Genomic DNA, 25,404 nt, shown 5'->3' on the forward strand with positions numbered 1-25,404 from the left:
CAACCGTAACCGCCCCCCCAACAAAGGCACTGAAACAAAAGACTGATCTGTTTATACAGTCACATGAAAAATAAACATCTTTATTTTTTTGCCTACTTTATTTCATTTTTTCAAATAAAATTTAAATCTGTACAAAGTATACTGTTACAGTATATATTTTGTAAGAATCAATGCCTAAAAGAATCACAATACTTCAATAAGCAGTACAGCAGACCTCGCTAGTTTCAGCTTTGATATTGAACAAACTCAAGCCGGCTGATGCACAACACATTTGCTTGGTTTCCACATGGTGAGTTCCCAGCACTGAGATGGGAGAACATGACAGCAAGTATGGTTATATTACAGCCCGACACACTGCGCTTCTTCATGTGATAATAACTGCACATATTTAATACAGAATGCTCAAATTTACTTTTAAAATTGCAATTGCTTACTTCTTAGTTGGCAAAATTCAGCATTCTTAATGGGGTCCCCAAACAGTGCAAATTAATGATATTCTACTGTATAATTGGCACATCTCCAATAAGGATTAACTTGTAAACTCAAAGAATATTACAACTTTGTCCTAAATTTTAACTAACATACATCTGGTCCATTTAACCAAAGTCATTTTGGAAAGATATTAAAGAACAATTCTATTTCTGAAAGGATATTGTTTTGACCATTCTTTAGAGAAGATAAATTTTTAAATTGTCATTAAAATGTTTTACTATAAAAATTTTACAAACTTGATTAGAAATTTCAAGATTATGATTCACAGCAGACAAATACAAACTGTTTAGATTCCAACAATACCTACTCTTAGACTTTCAAATGGAGCACAACCATGCCAGCTGTGTTAACTAAAATTTTGAACAGTGTACTAAATTTATAAGTGGTGCTGGGTCTAGCAAGTGTAAATACACAGTATGTTTTAATGAAAAGAATTGTCTTCTTTATACTTTATTTGTTTTCCCATAAGAAAACATTAATGTTTACATTCTTTAATAAAGTTAATCTTACATCAGAATATAACTTAATACTGTCAGCAACAGGGACCACACACAGTAAATAAGAAGCACATTTAAAATAAGTCTGAATTCACATAGATTAACATTTGTTGGTTAATAAAATATCGACAGTATTACAATCTTACAATATTTACAGTAAGAAAAATCTAGAGTAATATATACCTTTCACAGCAGGATTCCTTTTTTTAAATCATTATTTCTTCCAGTTTGGGATTGTGTATACACGAAAAGCTCAAATAAAGCAACTCTGCAATATAATCTTAAAATAATGACTACTGGGGAAAATTCTATCACAACCATTGAAAATAATGGTGACTTTTCACGGAGTCTGTGGCATCTGAGAACCTAGTTAATTAACCAAAGTCTTGCTCATACCAGCCTCAGTTACCCAGATTAGAGCTGCAGAACTCCGGCCTTCCCTGACTGCTAAAAACCCAACAGATTTTCTCAACATGCTATAAGAAAAGAGGGAAAATAGGTTTCAGTTCACACCTCATGGCAAGAAGCCTCCGGCCAGTGCACATTCCCTAATTTAAGCTAAAAGAGGGCCAATTTCATCCCTAGAACATCACAAGAGTTTACCCTCCAACTACAGGACACTTTGACACCGAGCTCACTCATTCCTCAACTCTCCTACATTAGGATAAGGCATGAACTTGGCCCATATTATACACACCAGCATCTGAGAGACTTGGACTGGGGCAAAGAAATAGACTAGTGCAGTTTGCACTGAGATCAACAGGGAAAACGGGAAGCGATGCACATTTCCAATTAGAATGGCAAGAAGACCCACATCCCTAAACTGGAATTTGGCCAGGGCATCAGAGTTAGCACCCCCTCTCTGAGTACCACAAGCAGTTAGGATGTGTGCTCTGGGCCTCTTCCGAGAGAGCATCTAAAGTAACACCATGTGGGACATTAGTTCAGTGATGACTCCCAAGAAAGCAGATACAATTCTTGAATCTGGGGCTGCCCACAGCACCTGAAGTCACTCATCAGGAGCTGTGACCTGTCCCAACCTGCTTACTTTAAGAGATCTGATGGGCACAGAGCACTCAGGGATGCAGCTGCTGGCTACTTTGGACTCTAGATCTCACAGGTAATCAACAGGTATCTGGGATTGAATTAGCAAACTGTACCATAGCTCCTTAAACAGACGCTGTCTGGTTTGAAATCATGTCAAGCATGAATCTTCACTGTCAGGTCAGAAATCAAAGTGGGAGTCTTCCCACATCAGCCAAGGTTATTTTGTCAAAACCTTAGAGGAGTTGGACAGTTTTTCATGTTGTAAGTGATTAGTTTACTTATTTCAGTCAAGTTGGATTGGCAAACCAGACTGACTTATTTAGTTAGCTTTGTTTTTTTGATTCCTATGTATGTGTTAACCCAAAGCTGTTGTAGTTGGGCTAAATACACTGACAGAGAAAATTCAAACAACAAAAGTTTTCAGCAAACTTCTGTGGCATTTTCTTTTTGGAAGTCAATGCAAGATCTAAAGGTATTTCTACCCAACAAAGTCTGTTTAAGTGTTTAATGTTGTTTCCTTTTTGGTCCTATACAGAATGCTATGACTTCTATATAGGTCTGAATGCTGCTCCATGTAGATTCCCTCTGTATATCTAAAAATATATACTTTTCAGTAGTTCAATACATGGTTAATCTTCCCACAGAGGAAGATTTTTGTAATCACATGTTGCAAAGTAGAAAAACATCTCCTTTCTAAGAAAGGAAATACATATACTTTCCTATTGTACACTTTTGAATAAGCCCAAAGGCATGCACCAAAAATCATTATTAAAACTAATACATGCATTAAAATGGTGTACAGTTAGACTTAAATAAGGTGCTGCTTCTCAGTTTTTAAATTTGAAGACATTTTGTCAGTTGTTGACTCAGAGATCTCCCCCTACCCCACCCACCCTACTCCATGGCATCAAGAGAGAAAAGTAAAAAGTATGCATAAACCTTTAAACTATTCTTTACATGGGGAAAGGACAGATATATCAACTATCCTATTTATAAACTGGATTCCCAGTTTTAAGTAAAACCAATATTACTGGTAAAAACTGTCAAAGCTAATACATCCAAACAAATGTTACTAGTAAATAATGTTCTACATAGAGAATAATTTACTTTGGTTTTATGTACCTTCTCAAAAATAATACCAATGTCCCATATGTCACCAAACTGATGTGTTTCAGCAAAGTTGTAAGGCAAATCTTTTTTTTTTCCCTAGTGACATCTTGTTTCCCAACAGATAAAACTAAAATCTTTTGGTGAGGAAGGGGTTAAGATACTGGCTAACCCCTTGGCATCCTGAGCATTGTAGTTCATCAAACTCTACCCTGCTAGAAGCTGTCAGGCACCCTGACCCCTGCCTTGAACCAGGAGTGGCTCCCACATCTAGAGATGCCCTGACTCCTTAAAAATAGCTCTCAGAACTTTGCTTCATTTTTCCTTCTGTCTGTATGTTCTAATGTCTAACAAAGCTGGTTGCAATGTTACATTTTGCTAATAGGGGCGACCATCTGACAATAATTCCACTGTGAAAAGTTTTAAGCCAATAATTATTTCCTAATTTTACCAATTAATTACATTAAACTTCTCTCTATAGAGTTTATTTAGAGCAGAGATCCTTAACTTGAGTTTCAGAAGATGTGTGATGCCCCTGAGGTTGTATGCAAAATTACTTGTGTATGTGCATTTCCTTTCTGGGAAGAGGGTCCATCACTTTCATCAGATTATCAAAGATATCTGTGACCCCAAAAAGGGGTTACAGGGACTTAGAGGGATACCCGTAATTCATTTTATACCAGGATTGGGAAATGGGGGCAGAAAACTAAAAATGGCCTCAAAAATGGGGGGGCCAAATTGTTGATCTTTTCCCTTTATTCACATTTGCGAAATAAATGCTTCAAACTAGAAAAAAATAATTAAGCTGATTAAACTCCATTTAAAAATAATGAAAGCCACTTTCTAAAATTCTTTCATTTTTCCATATATGATAAATTTAAGTCTCCAGGAAAAGGTTTGGAGACTGAAGTTTTCTGTTTTCCCAAAGGAAATTCATAGATACAATGCTGATCATCATCCACATTCAACCTAAAACAACTCTAATGATGTAAGCCTTTAATTTACGATTTTGAGTAAAGGATTACCTAGAGTCAAATACACATTTGTCAACCTTCATTTCCCAAAATTGGTCCATATTTAGACAACCACTGGGCACAATTCCACTAGATAAAGCTAAAATCCGAACAATGGAAGCTTAACTTTCTACCCCAATTAAAAACAAAGCCACAAGTTTCCACAATAGAGTCCAGCCACAAACATTCACACTATGTCATAGAGAACCTTCTCATTTCAAATACGTCACTGAATTTTCAACAGAATTTGCAAACAGAAGATCCAGAATGAATAGCAAAACATGCTGAGAAGAGCATGTCAAGAATTAAAACACCACCCCCGTTGCATCCCCCCCAAATCAGAAACACACTCAGGCATTCCAAAAATAAACCAGATCTGAAGAGAGGCCTCTCACTTGTTGGTTTTTAAGTATGAAGTGCGTGAAAGTCTATGGGAAAGGGACTATAAAGTGAAATAACTAAATAACTTACAAAAAAATAATTTTAGCCCACACATTTCTGTTCTATTGACAAAATTGTCAAAAACTTTTTTGCAATTTCGAACACTGTGTCGCACAATCTCACTAAGACAAAAAATACGTTCACAGGTACACTTTTTGTTCTATTCTTTCTAGAGCACATCTTGAGGTTATAAGAATGCCTCTAGTTAAAATAAAGTCTCTTATCCCTTGCCACCCTCCCCCCCTCAAAAAGTGAGTCAACCTTGAATTCCAAAAAGGAATATTCATTTAATATAATTATTTCAATACCAATTATATCACATAGATCATGAGGAAACTCCACGAGTATTATGGAAAACTACATGAAAGAGGGAGCTGCCACTTGCCACCCACTTCACTTCCAGCTTTTTTAAGCCAATAACCAGCTATACTAAAATCTCATTGACTTCAGTGAAAACACATCAACACTCCAAAACCAGGCCTTTTCAGGCTGGAAGTTGGACCTCAAAGACATCATTTCATACACATATATATATATATTTTTTTCCTATCCTAAGCTTTCACTTTGTCTATTCAAATAGTTTAATAAAACTCACATTTACAAAGGATTATATTGGCAAATAAAGGCCCATATTAAAAATTTTATCAAAACAAAGTTTTGCTCGTACAGAGCTAACACTAAGAAATATTTTCTTGGACTTATAAAGAATATTTAATTGCATATAAGTTTTGCTTTGGGTGGGGTATTGAAAACAAAATTCTGTAAGAAATTAGAAAAGACTAGAAACAAAAGTGAAAGTGTCTTAACTTTCAAAAAATCAAGTGCAAAGATAAATAGTGCAAATAATGGAAAATAGAAATTTTATAGGCAACTTTACATAGTCTTTCCTGCTTTTGCACTTTTATATATTGAGAACTTTATAAACCCTAACAACTGTATGCAGCATGGAAATGGGCTATCATTTATCTCCATTGACCCAAGGGAGCCTTTCAAAGACCTGTCTCACAGTCATTTAAATCACTGGTTCTTGACACAGGTTTGGGAATTCACCTCTGTTTAAACACTTCCTAAGGGAGGGGTTATTTAAGACGGCTCTGCAATGACTTAAACAAGTTATAGTATGTAACTATTATAATGTAAAATCTGACACACAATAATATGTGAAAATCATACTATGTGCCAACTCTACAAAATAAGTTAAAATAAAAATAATTCTGCTATTGTTAATGAAGTTGACATTTGCTAGAAAATTTACATTTCAAATACAAAATCAGAACCCCCACACACACACTTTTTTAAGCTATTTCTAAGGAGGTTTTATCACTAATGTATACAGATTTGGGTAAAATGAAACTTGAAAGTAATCTGTCAAAATCACTGAGACCAAGTCCACACTAAACTAGAAAACAGAGTTAATCCAAATATACTTGAATTATGTAACTTTAAAAACAAATATTATAGCAATTCTTTATCTTAAATAATTCAAGATGCTCCTGGGATACTGGGAACAGAAATCTAAACACTATCAGTTCACTGTACAAAGGACATAAGAACTTTCAGGATGTACTAAATTACATTGTTAACATTTGCCACCACTGAACTCTTGGGAATTCTACAATTTTAAAGTAATATAGAGGAAAAGGAACAGAAACTTGAGTTTGTGGGGTATGTTGTCTAATTTTAGAAGTATAGTATTATTGAGGGTCTCACAAGGTTCACAATGTTAAGTGACTGCTAGGATTGCAAATATAAAAGAAATAGAAAAGACATCTAAAACTGCAATTCAGGTTTTTTACCCGGTTTACTGTCCTCTTCTAAGAAATATACATGGACCAAAGGCTCAAGGTTCTGTAAAAGCAAAGCAAAATATGGATCTTGGTGGACTGTAAAACTAAGTAATTTGACCTAAAGAACATTTTGAAAAGGAAAGGTAAACTATATTGTAACATGAGCCCAGGAGAATAGTCTGTATGATAAATATTTCTGATAGTTTAAAAATGATAACTGTGAAAAAGTTTGTAATTTTCTTATTTCTTTTCCTCAAAATAGTAAGTCCCCAGCACCTACTTGCCTTGACCAGAAAAGTTGCCATTCCACAATTGTGCTATTTAATTTATCCAGAAAAGCAAACATCCTACACCTGAAAATAGACTTGTATAATGCATCATCATCATCATATCTAGCTACAGACCAACAGCTTTCTCATAACCAATAAGGGACACATTTTCTCTGGTTTTACTGAAACTTCCTTCGTGAAGATCAACTTCATTGTCCCTAGCAAACAACTCTCATATAAGGCTCCACCTTAGTGTCTTTTCCTACCTACAACAAAAATCTCTCCCACTTTACCTCCAAACCATTCCCTTAATATACCTTCCACATTCCCACTCATGAACACAGTAAACAGCTCTCCCCTTTCTGCTCTCAAATTTCCAAACCAGTAAGTCTCAGCTTCCAGTAACTTACCTAAGATACACATACTTCTTACTTTCTTCAGTTCAAATTTCTTAAACAATTTCAACGCTCTTCAAACTGTCAACTTAAGACTATGGGGAAAACAACAGTCATAAAAAACTGTCCAATCACCACATCATACGGAAATCTTTCTGGGATTAGTTAGCTATGTTCCAAGACAGGAGGCAGCAATTTCTTTACCTCCCTCCTAAGGAGATAAACTGGAGTACCACTGGCAGGCCTATGACAAGAAGAATAAAGGAGACAGACAGGGAAAAGGGGGAATGGGAGAAAGAAAATGCTAGGGTTATATGGTAAGGAGGTAAACCAAATGTCACCAACAACTACCTGCACTGGAAACTACCAATCCACTCCAGATCAATGGGCGTTTGACTCATTCCCCAACATGAGTCTATTAATTCAGTAGCTGATGGCCATCACTATTTGAGCTGGTCAATGTGAATACATAAGTCACCTGTCCCATAAGTTTGACTGCCACTTTGTAAGAAGGACATCTTTTCTTAAATCCCTTCTAGAATCCTTCTGCATTAATCCAGTTTAGAGCAAAACGCATGCCAACAAGAATATTTCCATGTTTTTCAAAATTCTAGAATATAAAAGTTTGGTCCTTGAACTTGGAGGCTTCTTGAATTATTAAAGTGCACCCTGAATCAAGAAAATTAAACTCTTTAGCTCAAATTTTTTCTAGGAGATGCTACAAAAATTTAATTAGTAAGCATATTACTAATAATTATCATAATAAAAGATGTATTCATGAAAATGCAAAAATCTTGTGATTCAAAAATGAGTAAAATATTTCTGGTCTGTAAGAAGTAACTATTTTACACAGAAGATCACCACCATGTTTCTGCCTATCAAACAAGACAATTTTCCACAAAAGCAAAGCACATCAGGGAAAAAAAAGGAAATAAATACTAAACACAATATGGGGACAAAATAAAAATAAATGAGTAGCTATGAAATCCTTTTTAAGAAAAATATTTCTAACAAGTGACCTTTGTCATACTCAACTTTTCTAAAGACATAAATTGCCTAGGATCATTCAACGTCAAAACTTGGTAGTCAGTTTAGCAGTTGAGATGACAAACTATTGGCTTGAAAGCAATCATATCTTTCACTTTTCACCTGGTTGTTCTTACATTAGGAAATTCTACCTGACATGCTAATGTTAGTTTAGATGATCTTCACTTAGCCCATAATATTAAAATTTCTGCTCAAAAAGAACCTATCAAATGGCCTAGGCCTTAAATTTAGGTTTTGTTCTAGGATCAAATAACCCTTCAAGTAGTAAAATCAGCTTTCCCTAAAAAATTACTATAAATTCTCTACAGTAATTAATGTGCTGGGTGAAAACAGTAATTTTAATAGCAGGTCACTTTAGCTTTACACAATTTCATTATGAATGGCCTAAATTTGGTTAGCTTGCAATGAAGATAAACAGAAATATTATAATAAATGATTTAAAAGTGGATAAACTTTAAGACAACTTTGTACAAATAACTTCAGTGAATTTATTCACTTAAGCAATTCTAATAAATTCTCTCTCCTATTCATTCCACTCTCACGAGGAAGTATATATACCTACAAATCATTAAGATACTCAAAGTTAGGGATCATCAACTATAAATGTTATACTCAGAGCTATCACCAATTTTTCAAAACCTAAGTGGCTAAAGATTCTCATTTTAGCATAAAGGATGCTACAGAGAAAGCAGAATCTCATTCTGATAATGAAAAGGGAAAATGTCATTAGATTCGGTATCTCATTTGTTATGGGGGAAAAAATCTTAAAAGTGTGTTCACATGTAAAATAAAACAAATTGTGGAGCTATGAAAGCCACCAGAGCAACAATTTCCGAAATCCCATTCTAAAATTACATGGAAATATGTGTGTGTATGTGTTTATGTGTGTGTAATACGAAAAATAATGAGTGGGAATATTGAAGAGAGGATGAACCATGTGTGGGAGATAAAAAAAAATCAGGTCCATGGTGGGGTCAACCATGGCTGGTGGATAACCCAAAATATCATAAAGAAAAATGTGTTAGTTTAGAAAGTTTCAACATTGCCAAATGCAAAATGTTAAAGAACAGAAAAAATGAGATAATCCCCACAAACATCAAATTTCATAAGAAAAAAATAAGAAAAAAGTGACCTATACATCTTTTATAATATATTAAATCTTAACTGACTTAAAGATTATATAAAGTGCTTGGGTCATGGTACCCACCCAGGTTCTCATTATCAACGGACTTATCTTTTCCCCTCCCTTCCACCCAAATTTAGTTGTTTTCCTACAGAAAAAGTACAGCATTCCTATATTAATAAGTATAAGAAATGAAAACAGTGAGTACAACTGATATAGATCCATTGACTTTTATTACAAATGTACTTGATCACTTGGCTTCAAAAAGTTTAAAATCAATACCCTATTTTCTGTATGCCAGTACAAAGCAAACTGTTTTACAAATTAAATACCTAAAAATTTGACAAAAATATTAAACTTTGATGAAAAACAATTATAAAAATCCTTAATCTCTCTCTCTTCAAAAAAGGAGGCAGTCTTCCCAGTCCTATTGTACAATATTAATAATATTCACCATTTTTAGAATAGGTAGCTAAATTATATTTTTCTGTTAGCATACAAAACTCTTAGACTAATAGATTTTATTTGTATACGCTCCAGTTAAGTCTGTAAGTGCCATCTGATTGCAATATAATCAACTATCTTTAATTGAGTCCTAATTTACACTTATTTAATAATTTGCATAGTTTAAAAGGGATAAAGGTTATTCTATAACTAATTATCATAGGCTATTACAGTGCTATTTTTCAAGGCAACAAGTATTTGCTCCCAAATGAAATTATCTGTCTTCCTTAAGCAGGGGTTAAAACTGCTAGCAGCATTACCTGAAAAATCATACTGGAATAGTTATCCATATCTAGATGTGAAGACCTAAAAAATACACTGATATATTTCCCACTTAAGAGTCAAATTTCAACCCCTGCATGAGATAACTAGAAAGTGAGACTTTCAAGGTTTTTTATTTCCCTGTTAGTTTTGGTTTCTACTCTCCATGGCTTTTGAGAAGCTGGAAAAGTTTGTCTTTCCTGACTCACATTGTCTTTTTTTCCCATTTGGCAAATATTCATCTACCTTCAATCTGTATCTAGTGGAGGAAAAGCCAACATGGCTTTTCTTATGAACTTCCTTTGTTGTCAAAGGCATGTATAATGATTTCTACAGTTCTGGTTACTTTAGCTCCCTCTATGGCTGGATGACTGCTGCTTCAAACATCAGCATGATAAATAGGAGGCACAAATAAAAAGTTGCTTAAAAAAAGATTTGGTGATTTAAAAGAAAACAAACAAACAAATAACACCAAACACACACACATATATGGGCATTTCAAATCTGGTGGCTGATCTCTGGATTAAATTACTTGACAGTGTCTCTCATTTTAAAGAACACAATGCATTTGAAGTGTTCTTTTATACTTAGGCAAATAATAAAGTTTAACCAAGCTCTTGGACCTTAATTGTAAGACAAAGCAGATCATTAAAAATAAGGCATACTTGTCAGGAATTAAATTTTGTTTGCTTGTTTTTGGCACATTTGATCATACTGTCTTCTATAAATAAAGCATATGGTCAAATATACCATTTCCTTTTTTGTTTCAGCACAAACAGGGTTTACCAACTAGTAAAATAAAAACAAGGAAAAACTCCAACATAAAACACTGAGATATAGAACCTTGGTAAAGTACCGAGCACCTGGAGGGGGGAAGGGCTGGAAAAGGATGAAACAGGAGAGGGGAGAGGGAAGAATGGAAGGGTACTTGGGGAGGTAAAGTGAGATGCAAAAAAAAAGAGCATCTTTACAGTCATTAGTCTTTTCCATGATCATGTCTTAAGTCTTAAAAGATCTGCATGTGGATTTCTTTTTCAACCCACTGACCATAAATCAGACAATGGTTTCAAAATCTTAGTAAGATTGTGTTTAACTGTTATAGTGTAAAGACAACTGCACAATGCATGTGCTTCTTGATCCGGTAGGATTCCAAGCAGAATCTGAAGTCTATAGGTAAGAAAGGCTTCACTTTAGGTAACTCGGACCCTAAAGAAAACCTCATGAAAGAACTCGCATCTCAAAGAAAGGACACTTTGCCTAAGTTTGCTGTGTTTTTGTTGACTTGCACTACTTATTGCTGGCTACTATGAAACACTGATCTAGGAGTACTCCAACAACCTGTAGCACAAGGCTTAACTTTAAGAAGCTATAGTAAACAAGAGACAAAATCAAAGCAATTCTCTTTCCTAACTAGTAACAACACAGAGAATGCAGTCTTTTCCATATCACAGTTAAAGTACAGTGAACAAAACAGCTCAACAAACCTTAAGACAAAAAAGTGCAGGTTATTAATGTTTACATGCAGTTGATAAGCATTCCAAATGTCACATTATGCACTGTAAAAGCTCAACTTTACTATATGGAAATAAGAAAAATGCATCTTGGGGTAAGGGGGAAAGCAATTTAATCATTTCCAGTGATTTTGTAAGTAAAGAAACTCCTAACTATTGTACGGTCACCTCATATTTAACATCGTATGAATATTAAAAGCAAACAATTTAATGGGAAAATGCACAGTACAATGGAAATAGCTTGTTATTCAACACATACAGTAGATCTCAAAAACAAAGACAACACATTCAACCAGGGAGCTTAAAAATATCAAATCAAAACCCAAAGAACCAGCAGAAAAAAAATCCTTCAAAAAGGCAACTGTTTCACCTTCCTAGGCCAATGCTTTACAATGTGAGAAGCACTGATACCTTCCAGCTCCTACAGGTGGTGTCTTCTACATACAGCAGTTAGATCTATATGGCTGGATTTGCCAAGAAAACAATTCCATCCCCAGAACTCTCTCTGTCAGACAAGACCTTTTTTTTTTTTAACCAAAATACTTTCTACAGAATTCCAAACCAAAATGTACTGTTTAAGGCATCTTTTTTTATAACATTTTCTCTTCACTCAAAGATGATAGTCATGCAGCAGTTTAATGATAAAAATATATTAATATTTTACTATACAGCAGCAAGAAGTTAGTTGTCAATTAAAAGCACACGAACATCTTTAAATGAAAACCTGTAAAAGACTATCGTTACAAACAATTTCAGTTTGGAGGACACCAGCTTGGTAAAGTGCTCTCCTAAGCTTTGCATTTTCATACCCTACACCTTGAATATATGAGTTATAGAACATACTTTTGATAGAAGGCTTGTACACTTGGGGAACACAAAAACACTTAGCATATAATGTAGCCAGTAATAACTAGCACCACAGCTACATGGAAATCCTTTACATATACCAACTTGGCTTTCACTTTTAAAATGAAGCTCAGAATCCATGGCTCAGTAGGATAACTATAATTGTGTTGCTCTGCTTTTTAACAGGTCTACATAAGTTAATAGCACTGGCAAAAATCAAAGGATAGCTTCAGACCTCTTACAAGTTTAGGAGACAGTGCTAGTGACCACAAATAGACTCACTACCTGATGTCCAAGTACAGGTTCACTGGAAATTGCTGCACGTTAGTTTTTAAAACCTTTCTACACATAATAAAAAAAATATATTATGAACGATACAAGTACATCTCATATACACAATAATGACAAAACGCCTACTCAGTCAAAGCAAACAGATGCAGAAAAATATTATGGGAGATTTCCTTTCCTTTCTTTCTCTTTTTTCTTTTACTATTTGAATAACTTTGGTTCCAACCGTAAAAATCACAACTTAGCAAATTTCATTTAAATGCCTTTTTTAATAATTTCTTCATGTTCACAGAAGTTTCACTGACCATTTTTATATGTTTAAGGTCCAGATGCAATGCATATTGTATAAAAGAGAGCACTTATTGTTTACCTTGCATGAATTAAACCTACGTACCTTTAACTCTACAAACTTCTGCATAACATTTAGACAAAGCTCAGACACACAGCATGCCTAGCCCTCATATATATACACATCTCTAATCACAGGTATATAGGGTGTCAAATATACTATAATAACCTCCATGTAAGGTTTGAAATTTGGTAACAAAATGAGAAAAACTAAAAATATTATTTTACGTGTTCTAAAATATCTCTTTTTTGTGCTAAAGTCAAATGTTAGCTCAACATGAAAAGGACTTTTATATAATTCAGCAATATTATAATCTTGACCATTTTGCAAACACTTTTAATAATAATAGCTTAAACGTGTACAAAAGTTCTTGGTTAATTAGGGAAATAAACACTCAGTTCTTTATATTTTTTAATCAAGTAGGAAACACAGTTCATATAATGTTATTACTTTTTGTATTTTTTTGTTTGTTTTTTGTTTTTAGCAGCTGCTTACTGTTTTATATGGTGGATAAAGTGGACAACATCCAGCGATGGGTGGCAAGTCAAGAAGAGAAACTGTCAGTTGGTGGAGGTTCTGTGGGTGGTGCTCCCTTGGAGTTAAGTTTTTTTTTTTTAACTTTTTAACTTTTTATTTTCTCTCTTTCTTTACAGTATATTTTCTCTGTGTGTGGCTGTGTGTGTGTGTGTGTGTGTGTGCATGTGTGTGGGGGTTTTTTCCATTCAGTTTGATCAATCTTCTTCCCCTTCTTCCTCACCCTGCAGTAGCAGGGTGGCAGCGGCCGTCTCCTCCTGCTGCTGCTGCTGCTGCTGGTGAAGCTGCTCACAGGCAGCTCGCTTCTCCCTCTGCTTCTCTTGAATCTTCTTCATCTCCTCCGAGTACTTGCAGAAGGTGTGTCCGAACTTGGCCCACACCTTGTAGGGCACGGTGATGGAGTTGCGGTAAGTGGGCTTCACCTCGCTCACTCGCATAAACACGCCGTACTTGTTAGAGCCCACATCGAAGAAGAAGCGCTTGTTGTCCACAGTCAAGGAGGTGCCCTCGGGCAGCTCAGCCGGCTCCTCCTCCACTCCGTAGTCGTCGATGAGCTTGGCCAGAGCGTCGCGGAACTCGATGAGCCCCTGTGCGGGCAGTGCAATGGTCTGGCCCTGCGTGGAGCCCAGGCCGGGCCCCCGGTTGACCGTCTGGCGGATGCGCAGGAAGCGGCCACGCTGGTTCTCCTTGAGATCCATGTAGTACTTGCGGTTCTCGCGCACCAGGAACTCGCTCTTAAGCGCCCGGCGCGGCTCGTCCTGCGCCTGGGCCAGGTCGGGCGGCTGGCTGGGGCCCAGCTGCGCGTAGTGCTCGATGAAGTCGCCCAGGTAGTCGCGGAACTCCACGGCCACTGACATGGAGAGAGTGAGGCGGCTCTTGTTGCCGCCCGCGCCCACCTCAGCGATCTTCAGGAAGCGGCCCTTGGCGTTCTGCTTTACGTCCAGGTAGAAGCGCTTGTTCTGGATGTCCACCCGCTTGGAGGCCAGCTCCTGCGTCTCGTGCTGCAGCCCCCCCGGGGCCCCGCCGCCGCCGCCGCCACTGCCGCCGCCGCCCCCGCCGCCACCACCGCCCCCGCCGGAGCCCGAGCCCGAGCCTGGGTGCCCCAGGGAGCCGCCCGAGCCCAGCGCCGCACCACCCTGCTCGCTGCCGCTGTCTCGGTCCGCCATGATGCTGCGCTCCGCCGCCGCGCCGCCGCCGCCTGCCGCTCCGCCCGCCGCCGCCTCAGTCGCCTCAGCCGCCGCTGCTTTCCCTCCCCGGCTCCGCCTGCTGCCGCCGCAACCCCCACAGCCAGTCAGCCACTCTCGCGAGATCTGCGGGAGAGACGAGACAGACGAGACCCGGTAACAGGGCACTGACTCCCCAGTACAGTAGCAGGGCGCCCTACTGTACGCGCCCACCCGCCCGCCGGCACGTGACCCGCGCCCCCTCCCCGGTGTCAGCCCCCCATCCGCCCGCCCGCCAGGCGGCGCCCACCCGGCGGCCCTCACCCCACACCCCTGGCTGGGAGGGGGGAGAGCAGGACGCGCCGCGTCGCAGCTGCTGCCGCCACCACTGTGGCTGTCGCTGTTGGCCAGACCCTGGGCGGCTTCGGCCCGGGGAGTTGGGGGACTAAGGATGAGAAGGAGATTGCCATACTACGCACAGGGAACAGGCTTGAGCTCTGCTTTCCAGTGACCCCAAAGAGGATGTGAGGGGAGGGGCCTGCGCGGCGCAGTTGAGCCGGCTGCAGAGAGGGGACACCGAGTCACGGCCACCCCTCCCCTGCGGGCCCCAGCTAGATCCAGACCCAAACCCAGACAGGCCCACCCGTCGCCTGGCTGGACTGTCTCCTACCGCAGAGCCCTGGCCGCAGAGGCGGGCGAGGAAGAGGAGAGGTGGTGCGGCGGTAACCCTTAGCTGCAGAAGGGGCTGCCAGGGATGAGGACGGGGCGCCGGCAGGAGTGGCGCGGAGCAGCAGACACCTAGCCCGTCCCTCCCCTCTCCCTCCCCTCGCTCCCGCCGCTCCCCCTCCCCGCGCACGGCAGTGGCTTTGGCCTCAGATGATCCCGCTCCCCCCTCCCCCCAACCGCAGCCCCGCACAGTCGGGCGGGCGGGCGGGCGGGCGCACTCACCGGCGGGGGGGAGCCAAGCAGAGGACGGCAGGCGCACCAGGGCCCGGGTGCCCGCAGTGCCTGTTCCCGTTGGCTCTGCCCTTCCCCTCAAGTAACAATCAAAAAGAAACCCCACACTCACCCAAAAACCTTCAACCAGCCCCTCTGGGGACCACGACCGCCTGCTTGCCTCCCCCTCCTCCTTCCGAGATTTGGGGAAGGGGGGCACCCTGTTTAGGGCTGAGCCCAGCCTGGGTTGCCGGCCAGCTCTGCGGATGAACCAGGCCCTGACGAGCCTTCACCCCTAGCCCACTCTTCTTCCTCTCTGGAGGGACCCAGAATGGAGGAGAAACCAAGCAGACTTTAGGAAATTCACGAGCTAAAAATGTCAGGAATTTCCTGGGAAACGCAGTTCCTTACGGGATTCATTAACGCAGGTTCGCTCGCCCCTTTTACTCCTCCTCTCAGAAACTCCAAAGTGTCAAGGAGAGCCCCTATCTCTCAAAAAGTAAAACATTAAATGATCGCTGGTTTTTAGGCAGACATCTAGGTTACCGACCATTAGTTAACCAATGACAGCTAAACCAGTGACAGCTAAAGGGGGTCTACTCTGGTCTCAGGAAGGGGCTCACAAATAATTGATTTCTCTTCCTAAATTCTGAGGCATAATCTAGGGCCTGTTTTCCTTCTCACGGATAGATAGAGAATGCTTATACTCCCTCACTGCAGTCTGCAGTCCTAGCATCTGTGGGAAAGCTAAGGCCTATTTCCAGGGGAACTTCTACCTATGACCCCCTACACTCTCCCCATCACCTTCTACAGGGGGCTTAGAGGATACAGATCTCACAGCCTTACTCCTGGCTTTCTCAAGCATGGATTGCTGCCTTCATCCTGAAAAGAGTGTGTCTATCACATCTATGCTGTCCATTCCCATTGAACACCCCCCCCCCCAGAATAAAGAGACTTGCCTCCCTCACTCTTAGCCTCAGAGACAGCTAAGCATCTGACTGCCCAAGCTTCCTGGGGAAAAGAGGGATAAAGAGAGGACTAATGATCAAGAAGCCCAGACCAGTCCAGAGCGTAAGCTTCGTCAATGCCTGAGACCTTAAAGCCCCCTGATACATCCCTCCATCTCCTGGGCAAACTCTCCTGCTGAGTATTCACAGCTTCCTTTTTCTCTTAGCAAGGGCCCCATTCAACCCAGCATTAGCTACTTCAGCTCTGGACTGACCTTCACTACTTCCCGCTAAAGAGGAAGAAATAGGGCAAAGCACCATGGCTCCCAAAGAGCAAACCGGGGTAGTCCTGTGGAGGAGCCCCAGAACCACCCACCTGTCCAGCTGTCCCTGAAATGGCTCCCTAAAGGGGAGGTCCATTCTGAGAGATAGAAATCCAGGCTTCTGGCCCCACAAAGAACTTTCCCTCAGTTTGGAAGCATCCTCCAGCACCGCCTAGTACCCTTTCAATGCTGATTTTTCTGCACTCCCTCCCCTGTCCCCAAGTCTGTCGGGAAGGGGACATAGGAACTGTTGGCGTACTTCCCACCACACAGAAATACACGGGTGAAGAAGCGGCGGCTCCTCCAGGTTCGCAAGGTAGAGATCAGGACCCTGGATAGACCCCGGCCCCAAACAGGGACGCAGAGGCTGAGTGGCAGGGTCTCCGCACAGAACTGGGAGGGGCATTACACTCCCACCTGTAAACTGAGACTAAGATCTGCTTAATACCCATCTGGAAGAGCCGCTGTTCTTCCTCAAGGGTTTACCTTGCGCTGAACCAAGCCCTTGCTCCGTCGGGAGAACTCAAAAGCAGCAAGGCCAACGGGATTGCGGGGATTGCGGGGATTGCGGAGAGGGGGCATGCGCCTGCCAGTCCCTGCCATTCTACCATTCTAATGATCACTTTCCCCACGACAAAAAAAAAAAGGCTCAAAACTGCCCGCCTTCTTGAACCAACTTTGGAGTTTAAATTTCTTGCCCTCTGTCCCAAACGTTTATGTCCGGGGTTCTGAAGCGCTTTAAGTTTGGAAATGCCCTGATTTTCTGCAAAACTGACTGACTGTCACCAGGAACCAAGTTCTTAGTTCCCCAGCGCAGAGGCAACTGATGAAGTTTCTAGGCAAAACACAAGTTAAATATCATTTGCACGCAGAAACTGGAAATTTTAAGCTCAAATTAGCAAACCGAGACCTGAATCTCTCCACATAAATATGTGCTTACTTATTCTGTTATGTATTATATACGTATAAAAATTTGCCATTATCCAGCTTCTCGCCTACTTTATAAATGTATCTAAAAAGCAAACAAGGTTAATAATGCCTTTTCCAAAATAATACAAAAATAAATAAGATATTTAGCACATTTTCACTACTGAAACAAGAAAGTTAGTTTCATGATAAGTCTGTAAGTGTGGGCTTTTGGTAAGAATGGAAGAGGGTGGTGAAAGGCAGCTTTCCTTGGGCTATAGAATACAGTATTCTTAACAGGTAGCCTGGGAAGAATGAATATTGACTCAGAGAAAAGTCTTAAAACAAAGAGTTTAGAACCTTAAATAGAGTTTCAAAATTAGATTTGCATCCTGACATTGAAAATCCATTAGCAAATTTGTGGATTTAAAAACATTCCTAGCCATTTGTTAATTACCTAAACAATGTACTAATTTGGTAAATGAAAAGCCAGTTCTGTGTCTAGCTGTTTGAATTGTTATTTTAAAACAAATAGTTGTAGAAATAAAATTATAATTTCAATACGAGGTAGTAGAGACAAAGGGAAAACGAAATACATTAATATGAAGCAAAATATCCATGTTAATTAAAAAAACGTCAAAAATATTCCCTTTCTCCTCAAAGTTTGCTTATATTTTTAAAAGCTGATAAACGTCTTCAGATTTAGTGTGCTCTTTTATTAACACTACACACACGTTTTTAAGAGAACAGAGATTGCTTTATTTTTAATCCCTCTATCTCTGTATCTTTAACAAACTCTAACAAAAAAATTTTTCACAAGTGAAACAGACATTAGGCTGGACAAGAAAGGAAAAAAGCCTCATTTTCCTCAGCCTGAACTACGGGTGGGTCTGAAGTAATATAATTCAGCTTTGGTTTTTAAAAGTAAAAATTAACACACACATTTACAGAATAACTTGGAGAGAGGGAATCTATCTCCGGGTAATAAACTCTTTTGATTATGGAGTTCCCAACAAAAACAATATGCTGATTGATATTTCACAAAACCACAGATTTCCCAAATAAAAGAGAAGCAAGAACATTAGACCTTGTGTTTTCAAGTGTTACTTAGGTTAAATGCCTGTCTTAAATCAGACAATTATCTTCAATAATCAAATCATTAAAACTAACTTGTACTGTAAGTGTTCAAAGTGAAGGAATTACCCATTTCTTCTCTCAGCTATCTGGAAAATTAAGGAAAACTCTCAAGTAAATCTTAACATTTAGCAACAACGACTAACAGTATTTCACTAATCATTTTTTAAAAGCCTATCGCCTTTCTATAGCTCAATTAATCTTTAAAACTATACCTCTCCAATGCTATTTCAATGTTTAGGGTTAAAGATAGGAATTAAACATTTAAAATCTGAGAGAATAATCCATGTGATAAAATCCTCGCATTTCACAAAATTTTATTTTAAGCATTTGCAGAAGAGTTCAATAAACGTAGCACACATTCTAGATTCAATAAAAAATTCAGAAAACCCGACATTTTATGTACCAAAAAGGTCCAAACAGAACCGATGTAAGTGTCAATAGCTCTCTCTCTTTCTACTAATTCTTAAATGATTTTTACCAGTACCCAAAGGAATGAAATCAGCAACTTTCTCCACACTCTCATCAACACTCCAATTTTCAAAGCCACAATTCGCAAACGTCGGTTTGGGCGGGGAGCAGTGGGGGTCTTCAAATAATCAAAAAACTCCTTTTCTCCTCTGACAGTCTACCAACAGATGTCAAACCAAATTCAGTCTGTTGTAAAGCACTGGGACCTCCCTTCCAAGGACACGGGACACAAACATAGACACCATTGCACAAAGCTGTCCAAAAGCTCCTGGCCCGACAATAAAACAAGGGGCCCAGAAAAGAACGAATTAGAAGCCTCAATAGGGTCCCGCAGAGACGACGGAAATTAAAATAGCATTTATTCAGGAGTAAACAGCAACAAATTAAAGAAAGTTTCCCCAACCGGACTCTTGGGCCTTTCTCTATTCAAGTTCAGGCTCAAAGCAGATATATTTGCGGGGGTCCCTTCCCCTACAGACATCTCAACCGCTGCCAGGGTCCACAGTCGCTCAAAGGTAAGACCCTCCAACTTCATATCCATTCCTTTCGCCCTCGGACAAAGGCAGAGCAAACTACGGAGCTGATCTAGCTCTGTGGGGCAGCAAAAATGCTTGTTCGGGCCACCCATCCCTGGGCCTGGCTGCATCTGCGATGTCAGCACCAATGTATTCTTTTTTATTTTTACAACGCATACAGGGCGGGTGTATGCATTGCGGGGGTGGTGGGGGTGAACAGAGGAAAGGAGGGGTTGGTAGTGGAGCCTAGAACCCTCTTTCCTCTCCCCTCCTGCCAGGGCTGCTGTGCAGGGAGTGTCGGCCAGGTTTGGCGCACTGTCCCAGGTCCCGGGCGAAGGCGGCCAGGGGAAATGGGGCTTAGAGATTGCTAAGCAAACGGCACCATTGGTGGTCTCCAGCGCCTGTAGAGGTAGGATTGCATTCTTTTCTTTCTTTCTTTTCTTTTTTTTTTTAAGGGGCGTGTGACTTTATTCTTTTTTGGAGATGGGAGGGAGTTCGTACGTTCGTGCGCTCCGGGGGGAGGGGGGTGCGCTGCTGCACTGCCCGGGTCCCCGGAGGGAGGGTGCGGGGATGTCTACAATGCTACAGTAATTATTCCTGGGGCATAAGAGGGCAATTAGAGGGGAAAAGGTGGGAGGCACCTCAAGCTGTGGCAGTGGCAGCAAAGACGGTCGCAAGGGGCTTACCCGGGCGGGCGGGCGCTGTCCTGCCGCAGGTGAGGGAGGGCGCGGGCTGGAGGGAGGGAGGGCGCGCGCGAGGCAGGCGCTAGGCAGGCGCGAGGAAAGGGGGAGGGGAGGAGGGCGCGCGCGCGCACACCTGTCTTGGACAGCGGCGCGAGCCGAGCTGCGCCTCACTCGGGCTCAGCCGGCTGAGGAGGGAGAAGGGCGGGCTGGCAGGCGGGGGCGGGACGCCGAGGGGAGGAGGAGGAGGCGGCTCGGATGGCTGGCTCGGCTCTCGCTCGTTCTCCCTCCCGCTAGCAAGTCCGGCTCACACCCTGCTTCTCCCGCTCACTCACAGCCCCCTTGGCTCTCCCTCCTCCTCCTCCTTCCCCTGCGGGATCCGCTCGCCGCCGCCGCCGCCGCCGCAGACGGCAAGTCGTGGCAGCCAGACGTCGGCGCGTAACCCGGCGCTCTGTGCGTGACTCCGGGCGACGTCAGCGCGCGCTCCCCGCTACCCACCATTCCCCCCCCACCCTCCTCCCGTGGCTCGCGCCCTCCGCCCTCGCGTCCCTCCGTTTCAGTTGCCGCGGCGGCGGCCGCCGAGCGCGCTCCCTCCGCCCCCCCATCTCGCGCGTGCGCGCGCCCTCTCTGCTGTTGGCGCGTCAACAGCCCGCGGCCCAGGCCTTGAGGCGCGTTTGAGAAGGGGGCTGCCTGCGGCCTCTTTGCCCGTTCTTCCTCCATCCGCCGCCCGTAGCGCCACCAGGAGGACTTATTCCTGGTTAGGCTTTGAGGACGGAAGCCAGGCTCGGGCGGGGACAGAACCCTATAGGGCCTGCGTCAGCTCCAACTTAGGGCCCTCAGCGCCGTAGTCCGTGCCGCTACCACCCCGTCACCCTAGCCTCCCCCCGTCCCTGTTTCGCCCGCATCTCTCAGGGGGCGATAGGCCTTTCATCTCCCGGGAGGGTCTCACCTTGGCCTTCAGACTCCTGCCGGGAGGGGTTAGAAGGGCAGAATTAGCATAAAGAAGAAAGGGGCTAGACCACGTTCAGGCTCTGGCCCCAAGAATCCTTGACAGGAAGCGTGGGGTTGCTACCCAGCCTCCCACGCAGTGTAGGTGAAACTGGGCCCCTTTGAGGGACTGTGACTAAGGACAAAACCCTGATAAATATTACTTATGCGTCGTTGGGCCGAGTGGGAGAGAGTAAAAGAGACGAGTTAATTTTTATAAATTGCTACGTAAGGGCGAAATACAGAACTATAAACTGTCCTTTAAGAGTTTTCTTGAAATCTTACCAAGTTTGACAAGATTTTTGGTACACGTTAACTTTTCCCCTCGCTTTGTGTACTGTCATATCTCCATTCTGCAACACTGCGTACATAGAAGATGGATCACTTAAAAATGCCTTCACCATCTTTAATTATTTAAATAGACCGCAGAGAACTCAATCTGTGATTTAAGAAAACTTAGTCACTGTTTTAACTTATTTAACTGAGTTTATTTTATTTTGAGGTTGCTCTGCAGTACATCTTGAGATACTGTTATTAGGCAATAGACTTTTAAACTCACTTATTATAGGACCTTTTCCAAGAAGTTTTTCTAGCTAAGCCTTAGAGGCAGTAGGACAGGTGAAATAAACCCCATTTGATGAATAAGAAAATTGAGCTACAAAAATACATCAGTTGTTGAGAGTTGCAAATAGTCTGTCACCGAGAGATCGAGCGACAGAAACACCGCAGGTCTATTACTACCTGCTTTGTCCACTAAGCCAGAGATTCCTCAATAGTTTACTTCCGGGTATCTTTTGATGCTCCCTTCCCCCTCTTATGTATTGTAGGCAATGCCTAATGTCTGAGAGAAAGGTATTCCTGGAGACCTCAAGTCACAGATTATTCTAAAAAGGCATTTTTCTGCAATAGAAAATTATAGCTCAGAAATAATTTGTTGTGAATCAAACTTCCATGCTAACAAAACAAAATATTTATTAATCCCTAGTTCAATGTGAGAAAACTTTTGCATTAAGAATGCCTCTAGAATGATGGGTCATTTCTTTTGAATTGCTTCTTTATTCACCTCATCTTTAGGTGGCAGCACTACTATATAAATATCTTTGAAACTACAGTCTTCTGCAACTTGATATCCTAAAGAATGTTTTGTCCTAAACGCTTCCAACTATATTGTGGAGATTAGAAGCTGGTGAAAATATGGAATCATAGCTGAAAATGAGAATACTTAGGAGGGATCTAGCAGAGGAAAAATGGGCTTGCAGAGAAAATAATAAAATACATGGAGCCACTGAGGGAAAAGCTTTGGAAGTTTTTTTTTAAGCTTTTTTATTTTTATTTTTTTTTAGCTATGTAAGGAGCAAATAGCATCTTTAAAGCTCTCTTATTGAAACAGAAGATAACCTTCCAAAGCAAAGTAAAACTTCTCAACAGTGTACGTGTATCAAGCATTTACAAGTTTAAAGTTGCTAGTTGTATACATAGCTGCCAGTATTCACTACAGTTTTAAAATTCAGGTGCAGTTTTCTTTATTAAACTGCACCAAACTTATGAAGATCCCAAACAAGACCTTATCGTTGACCCATGTGGAAAAGAAGGACTCATCTGGGCTCCTTTCCTTGCTGCTTACATTTTTCATGTAAAAAGTAAACTGCCATTACTCAAACTCAGAGAAGTGAGAAGACAAGCTAAAATAAATATAAAATAACAATATATAAATATTCTATATCTTAATTTCCCCCACATTTTTTTGAGGGTAATGAATGTGATATGTAAGGGTTATTTGGATCCAGTGTTTTCTAAGCAGAACTTTGTGGTAATTAATTTTGTATATTTACAGTAGTTCTCCCTGTACTCCTTTGTCCAAGCAGCCAAGCAAAATTGAATTTACATGCATTTCAAAATAGACTGCATTAGATTTACAGTATAAATACAACCACTAAGGAATATAGAGGTATGATCATCAGCAGTGGAAAATCATTTCTGAATAGAGGATGAAGTGTTAATGAAGTCTTTCTTGATGGCAGCTTCCATTTTTCTCAGGTCATACTTGGAGAAGGAGTCTCAAGCAAATTGGTAGAACTCAAACTCCCTAGTATTATGTTAAGATTTTTAAGCTCTCTTGTGCCAGCAAATCATGCAGCCTGGGGGCCTTAGCTCCAAACTTCTGCCAACTCCATTTTGGCAGTAAAGTGTTCTGTTGAACAAAGTTTGCACGTGTTTGGGGTGTGAAGTGGTTCCTCAGGCATTTATTGATTTTATTCCAGTTTAGGGACTTGAAGACAAGGGTCAGAAACACAAGATTTATATAGTTCATATGTGCCCTGAAACAGACTATGCTAGTAATTTTGAATTTTCACTTAAACAAGGATAGGTTTTTCTTTGTTGGTATCTGAGTTATTGAAGTGGACCCTTCAGCTTACTCCCTAGGTGCTAACATAATATTCAACCAGATCTCAGAAGCACGTAAGCAAGATCCTCTTTGTTGAGGGTATAGAGCTATGGAAAATCACTCCTCATCCTCTTACCCATAATACCACCAAAATATATTTATCCAGATGAAACATACTAAATAATAATATACAGCTTGAGAGCAAAGGGCCAGTAATTATTTAAACTTGATCTCATTGTCAAATTAAATATAACTCTGAGCCTCTGATCTTTTTTTATATCAGTTGTCTGACTTCATCATTTTCACCTACCTCCTCCCATCCTGGCGTCATTGGTTAACAACACTGGTCCAGATGTGTGTGCTAATTTGTCTTATTTCAGAGGTCCCTTGTCTTGTCAGAAATATATATAAACAGTTTCAATTTCCATTAATTTTTCAAGTAATTTTAATAGAAAATCCTTGCATAATCTGGGGTAACACAATTTTAAAGCCATAATAGAGTGCTGTTGAAGTATTCTTTTTTTTTTTTCCTTCCTGGTTTAAGAATAATGGGAAAAAAAGACAAACGTAAAAGTAACAAATGTTGGAATGATACTATTATCGTAACTTTAACCATGATCAATGAAATGTCAATTTGTATACAAGTATGGTCATTTGAAAATGGTAGTTATTCTGGATACTTGCCAAGAGAATGTGGCCTAAATTCTTATTTTCACTTTTTCCTTCTCTACCCTTCTTTTAAAAAGTAGTTCCCAAGTCAAAACTAACATATGGATGGAGTCAGAGATGGAGAGGAAAGCTGGGCCTTTCCGAAGAGTGGATCTATCTGGACTGGAAATTACCATTGAAATTTGCTGCACATTTTATGGTGACCCCAAAACTCCTTTGCTTGCTTGCTTTAGAGTATCAATGTGTTGCCACTTTACTACCTGGAGCAAGACTAAATACATAGACATAAGTAGATATGCACATACAATCATATACTGCTACTCTCAGGCTAATTTAGGAAATTTTTACATTCCAGAGCAGTAGCACTTTGCAATTAGATGAAGATCAGTTGTGTTTCTTTCTGTGGTGAGTAAAATGTGTCAGAGGAAAAATCAAGATAATACATCATGGAAAAAAACAAAGGAAGTTCTTTAATATTTTGTGTTATAGAATTTTTATCTTTCAAGTATACTTTTTTCTTCTTGTCTACTTAAATACTCAAAATTAATTATTAAATGTAAATATTATGTAATTGTAATGATTAGTTTTTACTTGCTAGATAGTAAATCAATATTTACTTCATAATTATGTGTATACAGAAGAAATGTTTTTTAATTACCATTTTGGAATCCTATTAATATACATATCACATAAACAATATTACAGCTGATAATTGGTTTAGATGGCTTTTTTTTTCTCACCTTTAACTTCCTTTTGGAAAGTGAATATTACCTGCT

At 40.6% G+C, this 25,404-nt stretch overlaps 2 protein-coding genes across 7 annotated transcripts in view; both read right to left on the reverse strand.

Annotated features, from left to right (window-relative positions):
• Nucleotides 1-21,617, reverse strand: part of PURA (purine rich element binding protein A) — a 37,923-nt gene extending 16,306 nt beyond the window's left edge. The window contains exons 1-2 of one of the 6 annotated variants that reach the window (XM_072956601.1): nt 21,536-21,617; nt 13,536-14,821 (exon numbers count right to left, since the gene is read on the reverse strand). In XM_072956601.1, the coding sequence (XP_072812702.1) occupies nt 13,709-14,677 (969 nt within the window). In that variant the 5' untranslated portion in view covers nt 14,678-14,821; nt 21,536-21,617 and the 3' untranslated portion in view covers nt 13,536-13,708. Of the gene's footprint in view, nt 1-13,535; nt 14,822-15,344; nt 15,547-15,743; nt 15,872-20,592; nt 21,070-21,535 lie in introns of those variants that run through there. The other 5 variants (XM_072956584.1, XM_072956579.1, XM_072956596.1 and 2 more) reach the window with 5 other exon arrangements.
• Nucleotides 49-12,034, reverse strand: IGIP (IgA inducing protein). The gene has a single exon (XM_072956612.1). The coding sequence runs from the start codon at nt 384-386 to the stop codon at nt 225-227; it is 162 nt and encodes a 53-aa protein (XP_072812713.1). The 5' UTR covers nt 387-12,034; the 3' UTR covers nt 49-224.
• Nucleotides 21,618-25,404: the final 3,787 nt, after the last annotated feature.

The sequence above is a fragment of the Vicugna pacos genome, chromosome 3 (assembly GCF_048564905.1).
Source record: "Vicugna pacos chromosome 3, VicPac4, whole genome shotgun sequence".
In the NCBI taxonomy this organism is placed as follows: domain Eukaryota; kingdom Metazoa; phylum Chordata; class Mammalia; order Artiodactyla; family Camelidae; genus Vicugna; species Vicugna pacos.